We start from the raw sequence: 21,228 nt of genomic DNA, 5'->3' as shown, positions 1-21,228 counted from the left end.
TGTGCACTGATTTATCTATACTGTACGCATTCACGGTGCACTGAAGAGTTCACCCGTGTGCGCACAATTTATTATCAGAACACATGACGGCGCGCTCGAGAATCTTGGCGGCCTGTGCCTTATAACACTCTGATTCATCTATATGCATTCACGATGTATTCAAGTGTTCACCTGTGCCCGTGCAATTTATAGTCAATACACATTTACGGCGCGCTTGGAAAGCTCACCGATCTGCCCAGCAAGCAATAGCCGTCATTTCAACGTCTCGTTTCAGTATAGACCCGATATAGCCGGGCTGTGCCTAGCCCACTTCTAGCCCAATTAAACTTTAATTTGGTTACATGTGGTTTTTGACAAAATAATTTGTGAGATGGATGCTATTTTATCATGTAAGCAAAGTTAACAGCGATTACAAGGTATTTCTTTTCATTTCTTTAAAGTGTTTTATGCATCGTCTGTACGTAGTCATAATTTAGCTCATAAATAGGCCGACTACGAATAAACCACGTTTAAACCAGAAATAATCATGAATTTAATTACATGTTGTTTTGCCAAAATTATATGTGAGATGTATGATATTTAATAATGTAAACAAAGTTCAAAGCAATTAAGGTATTTTGTTTCATTTCTTTAAAGTGTTTTATTCACCGTCTGTACTTAGCCACTATTTAGCTTACAAATAGACCGACTACGAATAACCCACGTTTAGCCCAGAAATAACCATTAATTTAATTACATGGGGGTTTTGCCAAAATAACTTGTGAGATGTATGGTATTTCATTGTAAGCAAAGTTAACAGCGATTACAAGGTTTGTTTAATTTCTTTAAAGTGTTTTATGCACCGTCGTACATAGCCACTATTTAGCTCATAAATAGACCGACTACGAACAAACCATGTTTAGCCCAAAATAACCCCGAATTTAATAAAATTTTGTTTTTGCCAAAAAACTTGCAAGATTTATGATATTTCATCAGGCATGCAAAGACACCAGTGAAATTAAGATGTTTGGTTTTATTTATCTTATCTGAATATCTGCTGTCACGCATAACATTCATTATTTGACCGTATTTCAAAGATAAACAAAATCCAGTTACAACTCCGAACCGCTAGATGGCAGCAGTACACAAACACGGGGCCAAATCTCACGAGAAAGATTTCCGCTGTTTGAAAAGCAACAACATCAGCGAGCAGCCATGAGGAAAGCATGTACCACACTCGTTTGGTCTTGTAAGTGTTTTGTATTATTTTATTTTACATGTGTTTAAAATTGATTTACTTTATTTGTTGTTGGAATCGCGACATTCTTGCGGGTAACTTAACAGTATAACGTAGTAAACCCATGTTTTATAAAACCTAAACAGTACAACCTGCAATGTAATAAAATAGTGGAGGTAAATGAGTCTATGTAACGTTACACTGAAGATCAACATGAGTGATTTGTAGGCTGCTTTTTAGTAACAGCAGTAACTTAGCTTAGTTATTACTGTGTTGCTTACAGTAATGTAGGCAGTGTTGTGCTTTACAATTATGCATGCAGAGATAGATTGTGGGGGAAAGCTATTCCTCCATATAGATTTAACTTACAGGCCTTCAGTCTGTTGGAAAAAAGAGTTTTATTGTGTTAGTGAGGGAAAACTTGCAGGTCAGTGGGCATTAACCTTTAAGGTTGGTAAACACTTGTACACTGAAGCATACAATACTGTACAATTACTGACATAGGCATGTGCTATTCAGGTGTCAAAGCTGTGCGAAACTGGAGGGAGAAACTTGAGAGACCGTGCCGGAAGAATGCTGGACAGGTAAATTCTATAAACATGCAATATTAATCCGACATTGTGGTGTCAACACAGTCTTTCATGTGGTCACAAAAAATCAGAAAATATTTCAGTCTGCAACTGTTAACGACATTGTCTTTTGTATTTTAGAGTTCACTAAAATTCATTAATTTCAAAGTTCAACATGAATGGTGGTGGTCCACTGCAGAAGCAAGCATTTGAAAAAACATCACTTCTCAGTTATTAAAGGTAAGTGTGTTTGTATGTAGTTTTAGGCTGAATGTGTTTCACAAAATAGTACTTTTAATATGACATTAGGTTATGTGAGGAGTAATTGACGACAGTCCAGTACTGCCTTAATATTTTCTTAATATTAAAAGCCCCAGATTAAATTACTCTTTGCCGAAACAACAGTTTACTCGTCCATACAATATTGTTTAGATGTTTTATTGTTAGACATTTGACAGGTTTTATGTCAATAAGATTGTATTGTGAATATTTTATGCTTGGCATCTTAAAGGGCAGGGTATTTGATTTTTAAAAAATACTAACTTTAGCCTACACGCACCAACCAGAAGCACACTCCTATCTCATTAACCAGTAAGACTGACAAAGTGAATAACATTACCAAAATAACCAACATAAACAACTGTTTTTAATCCGATATAAATACAGCACGTTTAGAAATTTGAAAAGATAAATATCATTACACTAATTCGTAAAGGAACACAAACTACATAAGCAACAAGTTTCATTAAAATACAATCTGAATCCATCAAAATAGAATCACACTGCATACCTACCTTTCCAAAAGAAACACTGCAACGACCCTTTCAGACCTGTAGCTGTTTCCATCTTGCAGAAAAGCAGTGAACTTACCAATGTTAATTTGGGTTTTTGCTCTTTGCTCATCCAGATGTTTTTTTTTTGTTGTTTCAAAATGTCTTACGTTTTGTAGCTCCTGTTCAGCAGGAAGGTTTATTTGATTCTCTCTATTTTTACAGAGCGTGAACAGGTTGTGAAGTGGCATGCAAAACACGTTCACAGAAGAGGGGCAAAAATGTTATGCGTCCAATTATGGGCCGGAATGAAGTTCTGGCAGTATGAAAACCGTAAGCAAAAATACCACGGTGTTGTGGTATTGCCATTGTGACACTAAAATGTGTTATTTTCAAATGTCTGCGTATTAAAACATCAACTTTTCAACTGGACACAATACATTTTATTTTTAAGCAACAAACAACATTTATGCCAGGTAAAAAATAAAGCCTTTAAATGATAATATTCTTTCAATTGTAAATGTAAACATGAATTCAATTACATGATTTAATTCACTTTGTGTAAACACAGTTCATACATTGAAAACGGTATCACAGAAAATTTTTGTGGTTTTTTAAAACCTTGACTCTGAAAATCTCGGTATACCTTCAAACCGGTAACTGGCCCATGCCCACGTCCAATTATTGCATTCGGTCAGGGTTCAATGATTTGTTGAACGTTTTTTGGTCCTACGCCTTTTACAGGTGACACAAATATATAAAAATACACATTTAGACAACTTAACATAGTGAGAGCTATCAATATTTGAGGAGACTTTCAACCAGCATAACTAAAAAAAATTCTGGATCAAAATCAGATACCCTGCCTTTAAGCCTCTTTTGCTAGTTCCAAAAATGTCATTAAACACACGCAGAGAAACATGCACTTCTGTTAGTAATGAGAACGGTATGATTACTGTTGCCTGTCAATATTTATATACGACTTCTTCAAAAGAGAATGACTATCACATTTAACATAAAGCAGAAATACTTGTCTCATGCATTCTTTTCATATTTGGCAGATGCTGTGTTGAACAACTTCCCAGCAGCAACAGAACTGGAAGTGAAGGATGCAATGGGGGCATTTCAAACAGTCACCAGGCAGCACGGGGGGGGGGGGGGGGTATGGAAATTAGTACAATTAATAAGTTGACGTGAACTGAAGATAGTTTGTTAATGTTTGGATGTTATTTCATTTTTAAAATTGTATTTTGTTATATATGCTTTTATTTTGTTACTGTTTTTATTCTTTTTGTTAAGTAGTTTTTCTTCATTTTGTCTTATCTGAATTTCTATTGTATTAACAATATTTTTTGTAATAAATTGCATGATTGCATGTTTATGAGAACCTTTTTTAATGGATTAAAAATAATTATTTAGCCATTCTTTTGTTCTTTATTAGACACACACGTGTAGTCGTTTAATAGCCGTCTATTTAACGTCTAGTCTATTATTGGGCTATGATAGACGTCTACTAGATTTTCACTGACAGCCCAAAATTATCCTTGTTTTAGCCTAGACCCACATTCACCGTCTATTAGACGTATATATATGTAGACGTTTAATAGCCGTCTATTTGATGACTAGTCTATTTCTTGGGCTATGATAGACGTCTACTAGATTTTCACTGACAGCCCAAAATTAGCCTTGTTTTAGCCTAGACGTCAGGGGGGTGTTTAGACGGCTACTAGACGTCTATTAGCCGCAAAATTGCTTGCTGGGTGTGCACTATAATACTACCTATATGCATCCCGATGCGCTCGAGGGTGCACCTGGGTTCACACTATTGTGGTATCTGTATAATCCCACGCTACGAACCGTTCTGCCGCATATTATAGTCAGATCGGCCGTTCGTGAGCTTCGCAGATCACTCACTACGTATGTCTGTTGCTAACAGTGGTTATTTAGATGGATCGTTGAAACCATCGCACTGGCTCACGCCCCTCTATGAGCTATGTCCTAAATAGGGCCCACTCTGTGCGAGTTTGGCTTCTTCATGAACTTGGTCTACAGGGGTATCTATATCTATATTTGATATCTGCTACGCGGCCGGCTGGTCTTCGCAGTCTACGTTTTCAGATTGTACAGCTTAGACATCCCTGCCCTACGAGCGCAGGTTCTCTCGGCTCAATCATGCACGCTCATGCGTTTTATGTGTACACCACGGTGCGCTCAGCGAGCTCACCAACGTGACTCTGAATTTACTTATCTCACACAGCCGCGGCGCGCTCGGTACCTCGCCGTCGTGTGCTATGTTATGTGCCCGCGGTGCGTTTAAAACCCCACCGTGTGCGCGTCAACAATTTATATGGTGCTTACACATTTGCTTTAAAGCTGTGAATATGCCGGGTATAGGGCCACACGCAGTGTCTCTCCGGTAAGGCACTTCAGTACGTTGTGTATGCACGGCGTGATGGGATTACGTTCCCCCATAGCGTCAGCTAACTGACGCAATGCGAAGTGAACCGTATTGAAAGGGAACGCTTAGGTTACTTACGTAACCCCGGTTCCCTGAAATAACGGGAACGAAGCATTGCGTCTCTTGCCGTGCTACAAACGTCTACGCAGCGAGTGTTATTCGGCTGCGCGCTTCAGTCGAATAATAATGAGCTCCTGACGATTGAACCGCGCTTATATAAGGACGTGCGCATCCCGCGCGCGGGTTCAAACGTCATTGGTCTGTACTTTGTACAGACGTTAACCAATAGGCTTCAGTCACGGAGTAAACAGGAGTTTCCCCCATAGCGTCAGCTAACTGACGCAATGCTTCGTTCCCGTTATTTCAGGGAACCGGGGTTACGTAAGTAACCTAAGCGTTTTCTGTTTTTATGAAGGACAAAGCAATCGCTGTATACTCAGATCAAACTCATTCACTCCAATTTTTTGCTTTGAGGTTCTCCCCTTAGGGTGGAGATTACAGTACTTGTGCCAATGGCAAAAAGGAATATCTATAAGAGTTCATTTATTACATTAGCAGTGACTGCTTTAAATAATCTCTTATTTTAAATGTGCTACTGCATATGCTATTGTGTAAAGTAAGCATGTGCGGTATCATATGCCTTTATCAGGCTGTATAAATGCGTTGTGGGTCTTTTTGTATTGTCTGATACATTGTGTTATGTATATATATTAGTGCCAAATGTATACATATCTGTACCTCAATGGTAGATTTTAGGACTTTTTTAAAATGGTACCACCCCAGTGACAGCTTGGGATCATTTTCTTCTGACAGTGTTCACATTAGATAATACATACTGTCATGGTCTTTAAATTTGTACATTTCAAAATTAAAATGTTTCATAAAACACTGTAAATAATTATATTGATTCATAAAGAACTGGTAGTTAAAGAGCACCAATTATGCTAATAAATTAGCACGTTAGCACGTTATTGTAATATCCCATAGTACATACATGTTATTAAAACTTTAATTAATGCATTGTGAGTCTTATAAACTGCTTACATACCTCACCGATTTCTGCCTGTCTGGAAAATGCTCGGTTTAGTTCCTGTCTCCGCCTCCCAAAATGTCTAGTGTATTCCGATTGGTCAGATGACTACTCAACTGTTATTGGTCAACTGGGTTCGGCGTGTGTTTGAAGGGTTACGCCCCTGACTAGGCGTGGGTTTTCCGGTTCTGACTGAGAGTCACAGCCTCAGAGGCAACGTAAACAAGCGTTATATTTCTCTATAAACGATGGTGTCTGTACTGCCTTACCACTTTGAGCTCAATCCAGAGAGTTCAGACGGCCGTTACGATATAAACGATCTCCGTCAATGAACGCGAATGGATTTAACTTTTTTAGGTGTCCTTAGTTCTGCCAGAATGCTAAACGAAGACGAAAATGTGTTGCAAAGACATCCAAAAGGTAATTATAATGTACTACATTACTTTGCAAACTATATGGAAACACCAAATGTAGCACATAGAAAGTATTTTTTGAAATGATTATAAAACTATTTCACTTGTTAACATTATTTTACTATAGTAAACTTTATTATAAAATACTGCTTACATACTATATTACTGTGCAAACTATATGGAAACATCAAATGTAGCACATAGAAAGTATTTGATGAAATGATTATAAAACTATTTCATTTGTTAACATTATTTTACTCTAGTAAACTTTATTATAAAAGACTGTTACATACTATATTACTGTGCAAACTATATGGAAACACCAAATGTAGCACAAAGAAAGTATTAATTGAAATGAATGTTCTACATTATTTCACTATGGTAAAGTTTATTATGAAAAACTGCTTACTTATAAGTGCTATGTTTTTACTTATTAGGTTTTAAGGAGAATGTAACAGGTTCCAGGGCCTCTTACCTGCGTGATTCATCATCCAGGTTTTGCACAAATTGTCTAAATCCCTACACACAGAACATTTATTGTACCGACTATAAGCCTTTGAGGTGCAGGACTAGAGTAACTTTTATTACATTTTTAAACCAATAACACAAGTATCATTATAGTAACAAAGTACCCAAAAGAACAAAATATGTAACTTTAAAGAAAATATAGTAGTCAGTCAAAAGTTTTTTATTTATTACAAATATATATTTAAATGTTAAACAATATACAAATTAACATACTTTAGTAACCATATTGTGCTCTTCTTTCAAAAATTGTTCAATTCATTTCTTACAGCTATCTATTCAGATAAATGGCATATCAAAGCTTTGTCAGCTGGTGCTATCTAAGACGACACTTTAGGGTTATCATCCTGTCGTGTGTTGTTCTCCAGATACGCTTGGAGCTTCCTGATCGGATTGGTCACAATTTTGGCTTTCGACGACCCCTGCACTGAAGATGGCATGCAATCACGTCCTCCTTTGAAGGTCTCTCAAACTGTGATGCCAGGTCCATTGGAATCGGGGTTTCCTTCAGCTTATCTTCAAATACCTCATCAAACACAAGCCTGATCACATCATCCACATAACTGTACAAATATTGCAGTCAATAAATCTTTTGTTTTGATCATTTATTTCCCTGCTTCATACATTAAGTTTTTAATTATGAATGTATTTGAAATAAAACATTACTGCTTACGGTATGTCATTTGTGTTTTGGGAACATAGCCTTGTACTTTCCCTCTCCTGCTTTTGTTACGGCTTGGTGACATTGTAATGGATGGCTGCAAGGTACAACCTGTAAAAATATAAGCAAGCATAAATTTATTGTAAAAGTAAATACTACTTTATTTAACACAGTTACTAAAATACTTAAATACCTGCACAGCATTCCAATAAATGAGAAAATCAAATTTTTTTGCTGCAAATCTGAAATCTCAGGGTACGGACGGCAAAGGCATCCACTGATGATGGTGATGGAAACATTGTGAAACGATGCTACTGCGTGGGTTCCTATGATTATGCAGAGAAAAAAAACTTTGTCATCATCAGTTATACATTTAAGACTGGTAGTGGTTTCACTAGCTTAATACATCATATGTGTTACACACCTTTGCTCCTCATATGCCAGTCTGACTCCTTGTACTGTGTGTTATGATATTGCATGTTTGCATACAGTGTAGAAGGATGTGTCCAGCTGCGAATCTATGATATAGACAAATAAAACAAACATGTATTCAGTCAAAAATACATATTATAACAATAGAGTACAACGACTATAAATCGTTAGACTATTCATTAAAACGTTAATGTATTACATATTACATGGCCCAACATTAGCAACACACATTACGTGTTTACTTCGTTTCAAAATCTAAGAAAGCTTCAAGTAAATACAACAGTAAAATACATATAACTTTAAACAAATCATCTGTACTTAGAGTTTCTTGAGTTTGATCATGAGAACAAATTTTACCGGTAACAGTTTAGCTGGTAACTTAGCAAGTTTGTAAACATGTCTAAACCAACATCGATAAAAAAAAACGATAGTCTGCATAATTCAACATACACGTGTGTAAATATGGTACGTTGTTTATGAAATACAGTATTACAACACAAAACAATTAGCTTGCAAGCTTAGCTCTACACGCACATTATGTTAATCTCCGGTTACCGGTTACGTAATGTACAGTAAAAGGCAAATAATAAACGTGAATACTTACAGCCTGTGATCCAGAAGTGCACAGTAATCCAACTTTCAGGAGGAGACGTCCAGCTTCGGTTCATGAGAAGCAGTTATTGTGAAAACTCAGTGAGCAACTTCTGACTGGATTTTTCCGGAACCGTATTAAACATGATGTCCTCTGTGTAAGTCCATAAAGTGCTATTTTGCCCTTGCATCTAAAGAGACAGCGTCTACTCGAGAGATTTAATCGCTTAAACGATGAAACAAGAGTTTGCAAACAGAGTCAAAGCAGGGACTCCCAACCTCCGCCATTTTAGCTCTCTTCTGACTCGGCGCTCCCCACCCCCGTCTTTGAGGGCGTACCCAAGCAAAGCAGAGAGGGCTGAACTATGATAATGTTGGTCTTATCTACGTCACTAATCCCAGGAAGTAAACTGTTGCCTACAATCCGAGTGTTTTTTGTAGTCCTCGAACGTTAGAGACGATAACTCGCGTCATCGTTTTCTTTGAGGTATGTACTTTTTGAATATCGTTAGCATGTAGGACTACTAATACACACTTACACACAAAAGGATGTTTAAAAACGTGTATCCCATAATAGGTGCTCTTTAAAATAATACAGATACAGTGTTTGTTGCTTGTTTCCAGTAGTGTCATTAAATATTTACTAATATTATTAAAAACATTATTTTACTAAACACTAATGCAGCAACACTCTTCAGTAATACACTAACATCTGTTTTATTTTATTTGCTGTTAAAGACTCTGACTCACATTCATAAGATGACAGAAGATATCTGGAACACTGTTACATACAATACAGTAGATCAACGTCACAAACCTTAATGTGTTCATCATGACTGTTGACTTCAGACTGAAGTAAACCAAAAGCTTTTTTGGTTTCATGCCCTCTTTCTGGAACAGTTTACAAACACAACTTCAGGACCTCAATACTTACATAAATATATTTTTTTTATAAATGTTCATGGTTTGTATTTTCTGTCAGTTTCTAGGCTGTTTGTAGATGTTTGCTTACTTTCTTTGTTTTCATTCTTGTAAAGCAAAACTTCGTACAAACTAAAACAATCTATACGCCAGTTCAATGTATGTTTAACATCTGCAGTTCAGTGTATGTTTGATATAGAAAGTTTATTACAAGTCACATACAGTAGTAATGTTATTAAAGGAAATGTTGATCTGTTTAATTCCCAACTGTTTTTGCATTAACAAAGTTTTTGTTATTAATTTTTGTCTTTAGATTAAAAGTTCTGCTTGCTTGCAGTTTTAATAAATCATTCGCTGTAAAGTGTAATCATTTGTTTAAAATCTTATATTGTAAAACTGAATTAAATGTGTTTTAGATGCAGTGAACGCTCCAGATGTCATTGTTATCTCTCACTGATAGCAGCAGTGACTCTTGTATTGTCAATCTGATGTACAGCTATATGAACATCCACACCCCATTTCGTCAATATTTGACGACACTTGACCATTCGTCATATGTTGACGTGAAGGGTATACCTTTCGCGTCATTTTTTGACGAACTGGGGACTTCAATACTATTACGTCCGTTGCATTCTCTTTCCTATTTTATTACCATTTGCGCGTCGGTTTAGGGTTAGATTTACATAATGACATCCCTACCCAAACCTAACTCTAACCCCAACGCCAGGTGACAACTGTTTCTAACCCCAACGCCAGGTGACAACTGTTTAATTTCGCGTACACTGTTTAATTTCGCGTACACTGTTTAATTTTGCGTAATCTACATAATGACATCCCTACCCAAACCTAACTCTAACCCCAACGCCAGGTGACAACTGTTTCTAACCCCAACGCCAGGTGACAACTGTTTAATTTCGCGTACACTGTTTAATTTCGCGTACACTGTTTAATTTTGCGTAATCTAACCCTAAACCGACGCGCAAATGGTAATAAAATAGGAAAGAGAATGCAACCGACGTAATAGTATTGAAGTCCCCAGTTCGTCAAAAAATGACGCGAAAGGTATACCCTTCACGTCAACATATGACGAATGGTCAAGTGTCGTCAAATATTGACGAAATGGGGTGAGACTGTGTTACAAAAGCAGCTGCATTTAAACAGAAAAGACCTCAGATCGCTGGACTCTGACAATAAATGGCTTTCACTGGCAAAACATTCAATATATTCAAAGAGTCAATATTTATAGTGTAAAGACCTTTCTTCTTCATCACCTCTGTAGTTTGCTCTTGCAGGCTGGATCTCAACTTCTGGGCCAGATATTAACTGATGGCGATCCATTCTTGATTTATTAATGATCACAGTTTGTGGACTTCTGCTTGTTCACTGACATTTTGAGGTCTGACCACAGGTTCTTTATGGCCAATAAAAGACTGTAATACTTCTGAAATGCTTCATTGTTTTCTCTTGAATATAAACATGTGAAAAAGCATACTTTGCAAAACACAAAATTTATGTCACCCAATGGTTTATTTACATCAGTTTATGCTCCAGCAGAGGTCTATGCACATCAATGCTGTCTCAGCTGTTATGTAGCTGTCTAAACCACTGACTGTTATCTTCAAACACTTTCCTTCAAATAGGGGATATGTTTTCTTAATATAGCTTGCATACAGGAAGCAGAATCTGACAGTTTCTGGTCAAGCTTTGAAAGGAGTTGAACACTTCCTCATCTACTGACAGAATCAGACATTTCAGTTCATTTCTGTTTGATAGAATGGGTGATCTTCATTGTTTTGCTTTCTTTATCGCTCTTCTCATCTTTAACACAGGTAATAAACTTTATTTAATAATGACTATAATAATTAATTGATGGTATTCAGCACAGTGTTTAGACACAATTGATCATATATTGCTCTATGGTATGTATTGTATATGAAATAATTAAATTTCCATGTTTGTATGTTTTCTTTATCTATAATGAGATTTGTTATAATATTTTTGCAGTGCATAATAACGTAGTTTCCATGTTCTCTTAAAGTGAAAGCAGGTTCCTCTTTATATGTGAGTTGTTGACAAATGGCCGTTAACATTTTTGTTTTTCAACAAGAAGTGGTCAAAAATCTGCCTACTTAGAAATTCATAAATTCATGTAACTTAAATATTCAATAAAGTAAACTAGTACACTCTTAAAACAAATGTGTTAAAAACAACACAACATGTGTTATTTTTTACACATGTTCTGAGTGTGTGCAGGGACAACACATGTTGAGTTAAATTTAACACAGAATATGTGTTATAAAATGCAACACAAAAATGTGTTGCTTCAGTAAACACATTAATGTGTAACTTTCTATTAATCTAACACAACTGTGTGTTACCGAGTAATTGTTTAGTTTTAATATTAAAGAGAAAAAAAACATATGATTTGTAAACTTTAAATTATGAAATCAAGCAGACAACTATTGAATATTGATCACAAACTATTTATTTGTAAAATAACAAATATTTGACAATTAATGCTTGCATGAAAATATGCTAGTACTTTATGTTGCTAGATGTATGCTAATTTAAATAAAGGTAAGTGCAAGTATAATTACTTCAAACATACATTACATTGATACGTTTTAAAACACTATTTATAAAATAATTCATTGAATTTAAAAGCAACTGTGTTAAAAATGTTGAATAGAACAATGTCTGAAATCGTTTCCAACATGCAAGTTATCAAAAAATTGTAACTTGTCCTGAAACATTAACATGTTATCTTACATTTAGAAAAATACTTCAAATGAACTTGACAAGTGTATTCAAATAAATTTCCGTCACAAAACATTTAGGGGCGGTTTCCCGGACAGGGGATTAGCTTAATCCAGGACTAGGCCTTAGTTTAATTAGGAAATATAACTGGTTTCAACAAAAAACATTACTGGTGTGCATTCTGAGGCAAAACAAAGGGCACTGATATATTTTAAGATATGTCAGTGCAAGTTGTTTTCAGTACCGCACAGGTCAGATTATCAACATCAGGTGGAAAGGCAAAAGAATCGTTTATTGCAACAGTTACGTAGTGGCCTCCATGTCCTGAAGAACCGTTGGAAACCAACTGTGGCTGAGCTGATTTCAGACACCCTTTGACGTCACACTGGTACCAGCCTACACAAATGAAACAATGAACATCATTAGAAAATGTTGTTGCATGAAAATTACTTATTTTATATAAAGTTTAGAGTCACAAAGCCTACCGGCATCAAGTCCCACAGGACTGACACAGCAGAATTCACAAAGCAGAAGATGAACGAGTCTCCTTAACATTGTATAACACAGCTCTCATCTGGGTGTAGTAAACATGCAGGTCACATGCAAAATATAAATTATGAGAAAAAATTCTTAAAAAAGGATTACTTTTATATCGTACTTTGAATGTTACATTTTAAACATCATTTTCCAAATTAAACATTTGGAACAGAGATAGGAAATCATACCATTATGTTGACTGTCAGCTTTCTTCAATAAATGTCTGATGTCCATTTTCTTCTCTAAAGATGCTTTTCCCCTGAGTTTCTCAATTATTGTCACATTCCCATTTCTTCTTTCCCATCGGTAAGTCTGGAAAACTTGATGTCCCCCTTCAAATTTAAATAGGAAAAGTTTATCATTTGCACGTGTTTCAAAGGCTTGCAAATGATAACACTCAAGTGATTTAAAACAATTTAACCGCATATAAAAGGCGCTAAAGTGAGCAGCCCTCTGTACCCACATGTGGTTTAATGTGCCCGGTCCAGCTCCAGTCAGGCACGTGCCCAAGTGTAAATCTTCTGGTGTAAATCTCAAGTTTAAATTTTAACAGTTAACTAGTGCAATCCTTTACAAAGACAATCGCGGCAAAAACGGAACTATATGCAATGTAGTTACCCAATTTACGCTTGTAAAAGCGACGAAGCAGTCGCAATGACGCGTGCACGCACGTATTCATGTCCGCGCGCGTCTTTGCGTTCATTCGCGCACAACCGCATTCAAAAGACGCCACGCGAGTGAGTTAGCTTATGAAAACATGATGAGACTAAAGGAAGTTTCTAAATAACAATGCTAATTTTATTTTGACTCGATCATTATTGGCTTCTGTAGATATACATCAGAAATGTTTTGTGCAAAGCAGGGAAAGGGAAGCAGAAAGGAGAGATGATGAGTTCATTAAGGGAGGTAAGACAAATTACATCCCCACCCTGTCAGGTCTCAAACATTATCAAACAAATCTCAGGAAAACCTTTTGTCAAGTCTGTAGAATTGCATTGTTGCTGAGAAAATCAACAGATTTATGTGTTATACTGTTCTGTATTTTCAGATATGAAATTAATATTTAGTTTACTAATATTTAACTCTAGGACACTAACTTACATAACAGTTAGCAGTAACTATGACTGAGATTATTTAGTAGCAGTAATAAAATGACTGGTTTCTTAAAATATTCTTGTAAAAATATTCTTGTAAAAATAAGTCATTAATCATTGCTATCATTGTATAATGTAGAAAATATTTCTCTGCTGTCATTATTTCCAAACATGTTATGCCATTTATGCATCCAAACATGTTAATAATGTTAGGTATGATGAGGATTATATGTATCTTTCGCAGTAACTATTGCACTGTAGAATAGTGGCAAAGGATATTATATAGAAGTATTGCACACTTCTTGTACACAGGGAATTTTCTGCTTGGGGCCCCCATAGACCCTAGAATCGCCTCTGAAAGGCGGAGTGCACAATGTTTGAAAAACGCTTTGGAAAAGGAGACGGGCTGACTACCAAAACACATTTATAGCCAATCAGCAGTAAGGAGCGTGTCTACTAACCGACATCCTTGCCGGGTTGCGTATGTGTGGGGCGGGTCTTTTAAAAGAAGGTCCAGATTCTATTGGGGTAGGGGCGTGTTTGTTTAGGTGATTTCAAATATCAACATTGGCTTTCAAACATTGTGCACTCCGCTTTTAAGTATATTACAAACACTGGCATGTCCAGAAATTGGGGATATTCCTTAAAGATTTCACCAATAATTGGTGATTTTGTCATTACCTGTATCAATCTTCTTTGATAACTGAAGGTTTGGTCAATGGCATTCTTTATTGATGATGTCCTCCCACTTCAACTCTGTTGAAGCTACCGTCTGATGTTCTGTAATCTCATTTTTATAAATCCACTGTGTGATGGCCAATCAAAAAAAAAAAAAAAATGCTCCTATCATGATCAATGCAAAAATAGCACTTAGTTTGAGTCAAGTACAGTTTTTATACACATTGTCAAGTAATTTCAAACACATAAATGAAGTATGTAAAAGCATCCTTACGGTACGTCCCTCTTTTTGACCAAATGAGACCATAATCCAACAACACAATCTCCTTTGAGAGTGCCAGCTTTTATTTTTCAGATGGATAGCTGAAAAAGATTACAAACAAACATTGACACAAGAATTGTGATTTACATCTAGTTAAGTATTACTGGGCAGTATTTATAACTCAATAGTACAAAAACACTTTACAGCTAGTAGCACAAAAGTACACCCATCTTATTCACGTAGCACTTTAGCCTTACTGCTAGCAGTGAAAGGTTCATGAAGTTCGACTCTTACCATTAGACCACTACTCTCCCAGTAATTAATTTCTTGTCTAACTTTATATTGAACGCGAGCGGCGCGACACGAAAATAAAAAACAGTATTATAAAATGTGGCTGTGCATCATCCAGAATGTACAGCATCACCGATTATTAATGAGTTTTACCGTCTTTTGTCTCGTCATGCCGCTCACAGGTGTAAAGTACGTTACTGGTTAAAGTGTTTTACACATTCAGTGTGTAAGCAGTTAAGCATAATATTTACACATTATGTGTCAGTTCCAACACAAAAATGTGTTAGAATCCTTTTACACATATTTTGTGTAAATTTTTAACACATCAATTTTAAGAGTGTATAAACCTATTTTATTTCTCAGTGAATACTTGTAGAAAGTAGAAAGTAAAGGCAAAGTGTGCGGTTTCTGTATATTGGAATTTCTACACGTGTGTCCATGTGTGTAAGGTGTTTGAAGTGTGTGAACACAACAATGAAAAAAAATCAAAAAGTATTTTTTGTAATGTGATGTCAAATTAACAAAGCCCGCCCACAGCCACTGACACATAAGAAAAATTAATGACTTTGACCCATACAATGTATCTTTGGCTTTTTCTACAAATATACTCATGAGGCTTACGACTCGTTTTGTGGCCCAAGATCGCATTTTACCCAAAAGCTTTTCTTGTGTTTATTAGCATGTTATAGCAATAATGTGGCCAGTGCCGCTGCTAGCCATTTTGGTGCCCTAAGCATAATTCCTTTATAATGCCCCCGACCCTGAGAAATTTTTTGTTTGTTTTTGCCAGTTTAACTTTTTATTAGCAAACATATAACTTAATAGCAGAAAGTAAAATCTTCACAGCTTTAGTCAACACACACTACACATTTGAAAGTGCAAACTTTTATAGAATAGCAAAATAGAACAAATACCAAACTTAAATTATCAAAATAATCCAGACATGTTTTTCCCAAGTACAATGTCACTATAAATAAATTACATCAAATAAACATCAATAACAAGAATACTCAAAATTCTTAAATATTACAAAGATTTAGAGAACTTAGTGTCACAGTAATGTTTGCTTCATATCATGACATTTTATATTTATATATATTTAACGGTCAGGAATTGTTAGCCTACCATGTGCACTGACTGCTAACATTAACTAAGTATTAACCACCGTCACGTCAAAATAAACCACAAAATAAACTAACTGCTCAATATCTAAAAAAAACGTAGTAAAGAAAGTAACAGCTGCCGTCAGTTATTTGTAAAATGCATAGGTAATGTTTTACAGTAAAATCTCAATTTAGCTTGCACTGAAGTTATAACTTATAACAACATAGTTTGCTAACATTAATATCAGCACAGCAAGATCGAGGCGCATTACGATTAGCAGCAGCTGCAGCCCATGCACATTTCCCTTTATAAAGAAATGATTAAACATGATGGACTTACCTGCAAGTGATGCACGGGCATCATCCCGCAGTTTCATCTTTTTTCTTTTTCCGATCCTGACCCCTGCTGTCTTTTCGGGCCATTTCCAAAAGTTGCCTACTGGCCGTTTCTCAATCCGAAAGCTGCAACCTGCGCGAGGTCTCATATGCAGGCTGCATACGTCATCAAGGCTGGTTTATTTTAGTTAACTGAACATTAAATTAGCAAGTCATAAGCATATTAAAACAATTTACGATTAACTAAGAATAATAGTCAACTTTATAATCGTTAATATTACGAAATAAGAACGTTTTGATGATGTATGCAGTCTAGAAATGCGACCTCTGGAGGCTGCAGGCTTCGGATTGAGAAACGGCCTCTGTCAAACTTCGTCAGGCGCCCGCGCGATCAACCGACACGGACCATCAAAGGCTGTGGGGCATACTTTCTATACTAGCGCAATTAAATTATCTCGTCCCCCCTTTTTTGTAACATTTACATGGATAAAAAGTGCCTAATAATATTTCAATGGACTAATGAAATTCTATCAGCATTATAATTTTTTTTCATTAGGCTATTGTTTTGGTGCCCTCTCAGCACCTGGTGCCCTACGCACAGCGCGTGATGCGCGTTATGGGAGCGGCGGGGCTGAATGTGGCTAAAGATCTTATTGTCTCAGAGAGGCTGTTTACACTTGGCATTAACATGCGTTTAGGTCGATTGGATCACAAGTGGACGACGTTAATGCCAGGTGTAAACAGTGTTCAAAACGTTTTGAACACGTCCACTTTCGACCACTTTCAACCACATTCAGAGGTAGTCGAAACCCCTTTCGATCGGATTGCTTTTGTAGCGTAAATACCAGGTGTAAACGTAATGTGTCTCTCTCGTCCACTTGTGATCCGATCGATGAAAACACATCTTAATACCAAGTGTAAACAGCCCCAGACTGTATTCACAGCCCAAATCTCAGCCCAAATGCAAACAAAGCAATCAGCCTGTGGTGAGAAAGCAATCTGACTCAATGCACAAACAAACCAGGCTGAATGAAGGGTACAAGCAGCAGTGTGTTTTGCAAATACATACTCCATACAATTTACAAGTTTGGAGTTTAGTGAGTGTATCTTGAAAAGATGGGCTTTAATCACTCAGTGTAACAGTGCTGCTATTAAAATGATTCAATATAATAAGGACAGCTAAAAAAAATTAATAAATAAACCTGCAGCTGTTATCTGACAGATGACAATGATAAAAATCCCAAAAATATGGGCATGGTCGGCCCAAGCCTTTATGAGGCACTAAGGAGAATTTTATTTAGGGCTCCCTCGCTGCGTAATTTTATTACTAAATGTATTAGTTGTAGCTGTGTTTAGAAGTGTATTATGTATTAAAAGTGTATTATGATTGTCAAAACATTTGATAACAATTTCAGTACTTTACTTTTTGAGTGAACTGTCCCTTTAAATTTTAAGCACAGACTCCACAGGGACTTATCATACAAACGTTGTAGACACTTGGGAGTAGAGTTGTGACGTTCGCGAACGAACCGATTATTTTGAACGGCTCACAAACATGAACGATGGGAGCCGAGTCGCGGCTGGAGGGGAGCCGTTCTTTCTGTCGTTCTTTTTTCCTATGCGTGTTTCACACAGATGCACACAAATTAGCTCCTCAGCGAGACAGAACAGTTATAGGTGGAGGTGCACACCCAGCGGAGGGGTTGTTCATTTAAGACTTGAAGGGGCTGATGTCCTATTTGCAAAGTTTACATTAGTAATAGTAGTAATATTGGACTGTATGTAGACATTTCCATTTTATTTATTCTAAATTGTGGAAGTGTTTGTAGTAAAAGCTATTTTGCACAGAAATTCATTGCAGCAGGCTTTGTTTTGATATTTATTTGTGAGCAGGTATTGTATGAATAACATAAGACAACGTAGCTTTACACTTTGTACTAAAGATAAATCCAAAATAGTGATATCACTGTCTAATGTTGTGAAACCCTATGGAATATAGTCTACACACGACAAATGAGGTAATGATCAATATTTCAGAATAATTCAAACTCAGATATTGGTGTGTGATATCTGAGTTTTAATGATTTGACTACAAATCTAACCTCATCATTCCTCCCAGTGATTATTGACAGTTTTACAGGATAAACTGAGATGCCCCCAAGCTGGCTTCTTAAAACTGACTAAATATTTAAAAAGAGCCAAATGAGCCGTTCTTTTGAACGGTTCTTTGAAAGGAACGGATCGCCAAGATCCGGATCCCCTGAAAGAGCCATAAATCCCATCACTACTTGGGAGAAAAAGAGAAAATTAAAGAAATAGGGCTAAAGAAACGAATAAAGGTAAACTTTAAAAAAAAAATACTTTAGAGGGGACATATCATTAAAATCAGTCCTTTTCCATGTTTAAGTGCTATAATTGGTTCTCCAGTGCTTCTGTCAAACTCGAAAATGTGTAAAAGATCTTCTGATGTTAGAAGGGGATCTTATTATAATAATAATAATACCACCCCTTAATCTGCACTATATCCAACCATGACACTGCATTTACTGCAGAGATCAGCTCATTTGCATTTAAAAAAACAAACCCAAAAAATTTATATGGTATTTTGCTGAAGACGCAAACAGTAACTTGACATTTCTTTGATTTGATTGTTCACCGCTCAGTTCAAACAGTAACTCCAACCTTCTTTCACTTGTTTTGACATTGAGGGTGAAGTCCAGATGGTTTATGCACCCTTGATGGGAAGAGTACATCACAAAAACAGTCACTTTAAATAAAAAGAAAATGACGTTTTATTTCATTGCTCAATTTGCCAAGTGTATTCAGACACACTATGAGACACAATTGCATACATCAAGACTTTTAATCTTCAAAGAAAATAGGACATAGGGATGATCAATTTCGAGTGGAATCCTCCCTGAGAAGCGTTATATATGCATTCACGAGTGCATTCTAACCAATAAAATGACACTTTAATCTCACGTGAGTTTTATTTACAAATTTTGGCCCATTTTAAGACTTTGCCATTTGAAAGCGAACTGAACCAAGAAGAGAAATGCAACATTGTAACTATTTTAATAAATGTTATATTTAATTTAAGTTTGTGTTAAACTTGTAAAGCTTAATGAAATCAACATTTATTCATCTGTATTCCTCTCTCTCCTCAGGGTTCAGTACTGAAGACACTGTGTTTGTGGAGACAGGAGCTTCTGTTCAACTGAATATACAGAGAGATAAACTACCTGATGAGTTTGATGAGATATTATGGCAGAATGAAAAATCAGACACTATAGTGAAATATTATAATAAATTTAAAGAAGTAAGATATTACGATGACTACAAGGACACAGTGGATTTCAATAACAAAACCTTCTCTCTAACACTGAAGAACATGAAGAAAACAGACAGTGGAGTTTATACAGCAAAAATAACTGGAAAAAAAGAAATATCTGTTGAACACAGAGTATCTGTTATAGGTGAGTGAGTATAGAGAGTCTGTTGTGATTTAATGTTACTGCATTTGTTTGGGCCTTTCTTTAAGACCGCGGAAGCATGGCAGTGGGCTTGCAATTTGAAACTGATAACTGATCAACAAAACTCTGTTTGAAATTATACAAATTACACAAAAATAAATTTCTTCCAAAGAAGACTTAACACAAAACTTATAATGGTGAAACATTGTGTTTGTCCCACTCCAACAAATGGCCCACATGTGGATCAGTGACCGTTTTCAAAAATACTACATTATTCTTTTGGCAAAATGGGTAAAATATACAAACTAAACTCTCAGAGCTTTCCAATGATATGTAGTCATATAAGTGTAATAAAAAACAGTTTTTAAACAAAACATTGATTTAAATGTAAGATGTACTGTTAAAATAATTTATACCACAGGGCTGTTGAATGCTTTATTTTGATTGGCTGAAAAAAATTCATTTGGTGTTGATTATTTTTCTGTAAAACGCACACCTGACCTGTCTTAAAATAACCACTAGAGCAATGTCGGTGTTAACCGTGGTATAAGAGGAATAATTGACTCCGGTCCATTTATAACCACCTTATGTGTGCATCATTTTCAAATGATTTAATGGCCCGTCCTCAATTTTTTCTTACCCAAACTACAGGTCATCTCAGGATGTTGTAAAACTAAAGTTAATGTGTTTCAGACGCAGTGAAGACTCCTGAGCTGACTGTCATCTCTTACTGGTCCAGCAGTGACTCCTGTACTGTAAACTTCACATGTAGAGCTCATAACCTCACACTTCACTCCACTTATAATAATGATAACTGCTCTCCAGAGGAAGTGACATCACATGAGAAGTTCACTCTCATCCTGATCTGTAGTAATGAAACCATCATCTGTAACCATAGCAACCCTGTCAGCTGGAAAACAGAGAGAATAGACATTACACAGTTTTGTAAAGGTAAATATTTCTCTGCTGACCCGTCATCACAAACCACAGACACAATCAAATATACACAGATTATCTGCTATTCATGTGTCTCACTAAACAAATCTCTCTTCTTGAGTTACTAATCTTAAACCTTCAGTATGAATAGACTGATGACTGCAGTTTTTTATTT

At 36.2% G+C, this 21,228-nt stretch overlaps 1 protein-coding gene and 3 long non-coding RNA genes across 4 annotated transcripts; 2 read left to right on the top strand and 2 right to left on the bottom strand.

Moving 5' to 3' along the window:
• Positions 1-243: 243 nt before the first annotated feature.
• Positions 244-3,713, top strand: LOC135765021 (uncharacterized). The gene is made up of 5 exons (XR_010540395.2): positions 244-416; positions 1,077-1,228; positions 1,736-1,800; positions 1,927-2,025; positions 3,617-3,713. It is a non-coding gene; the product is annotated as an uncharacterized lncRNA (long non-coding RNA).
• A 3,505-nt stretch (positions 3,714-7,218) lies between these two features.
• LOC135765015 (uncharacterized) lies at positions 7,219-9,173 on the bottom strand. Its single transcript, XR_010540390.2, has 4 exons — positions 8,067-9,173; positions 7,836-7,968; positions 7,655-7,753; positions 7,219-7,544 (listed from the first exon to the last, which is right to left on the bottom strand). It is a non-coding gene; the product is annotated as an uncharacterized lncRNA (long non-coding RNA).
• Positions 9,174-11,282: 2,109 nt separating this feature from the next.
• Positions 11,283-21,181, top strand: LOC135765005 (CD48 antigen-like). Its single transcript, XM_065275691.2, has 3 exons — positions 11,283-11,415; positions 19,812-20,120; positions 20,811-21,181. The coding sequence occupies exons 1-3, from the start codon at positions 11,361-11,363 to the stop codon at positions 21,179-21,181; spliced, it is 735 nt and encodes a 244-aa protein (XP_065131763.2). The 5' UTR covers positions 11,283-11,360.
• LOC135765001 (uncharacterized) lies at positions 12,720-13,190 on the bottom strand. Its single transcript, XR_010540385.2, has 3 exons — positions 13,069-13,190; positions 12,829-12,917; positions 12,720-12,739 (listed from the first exon to the last, which is right to left on the bottom strand). It is a non-coding gene; the product is annotated as an uncharacterized lncRNA (long non-coding RNA).
• Positions 21,182-21,228: the final 47 nt, after the last annotated feature.

Source organism: Paramisgurnus dabryanus, chromosome 6 (genome assembly GCF_030506205.2).
Source record: "Paramisgurnus dabryanus chromosome 6, PD_genome_1.1, whole genome shotgun sequence".
In the NCBI taxonomy this organism is placed as follows: Eukaryota; Metazoa; Chordata; class Actinopteri; order Cypriniformes; family Cobitidae; genus Paramisgurnus; species Paramisgurnus dabryanus.
Note: the sequence above shows the minus strand (reverse complement) of the source record. Positions and strands in the feature narration are given on the sequence as shown.

Excerpts from the sequence above, each read along its gene's own strand:
- LOC135765005 (XM_065275691.2), top strand. The coding sequence starts at position 11,361 with ATGGGTGATCTTCATTGTTTTGCTTTCTTTATCGCTCTTCTCATCTTT. Across the intron at positions 11,416-19,811 it reads TCTTCTCATCTTTAACACAG|GGTTCAGTACTGAAGACACT; the intron begins GTAATAAACTTT and ends CTCTCTCCTCAG. Across the intron at positions 20,121-20,810 it reads ACACAGAGTATCTGTTATAG|ACGCAGTGAAGACTCCTGAG; the intron begins GTGAGTGAGTAT and ends AATGTGTTTCAG.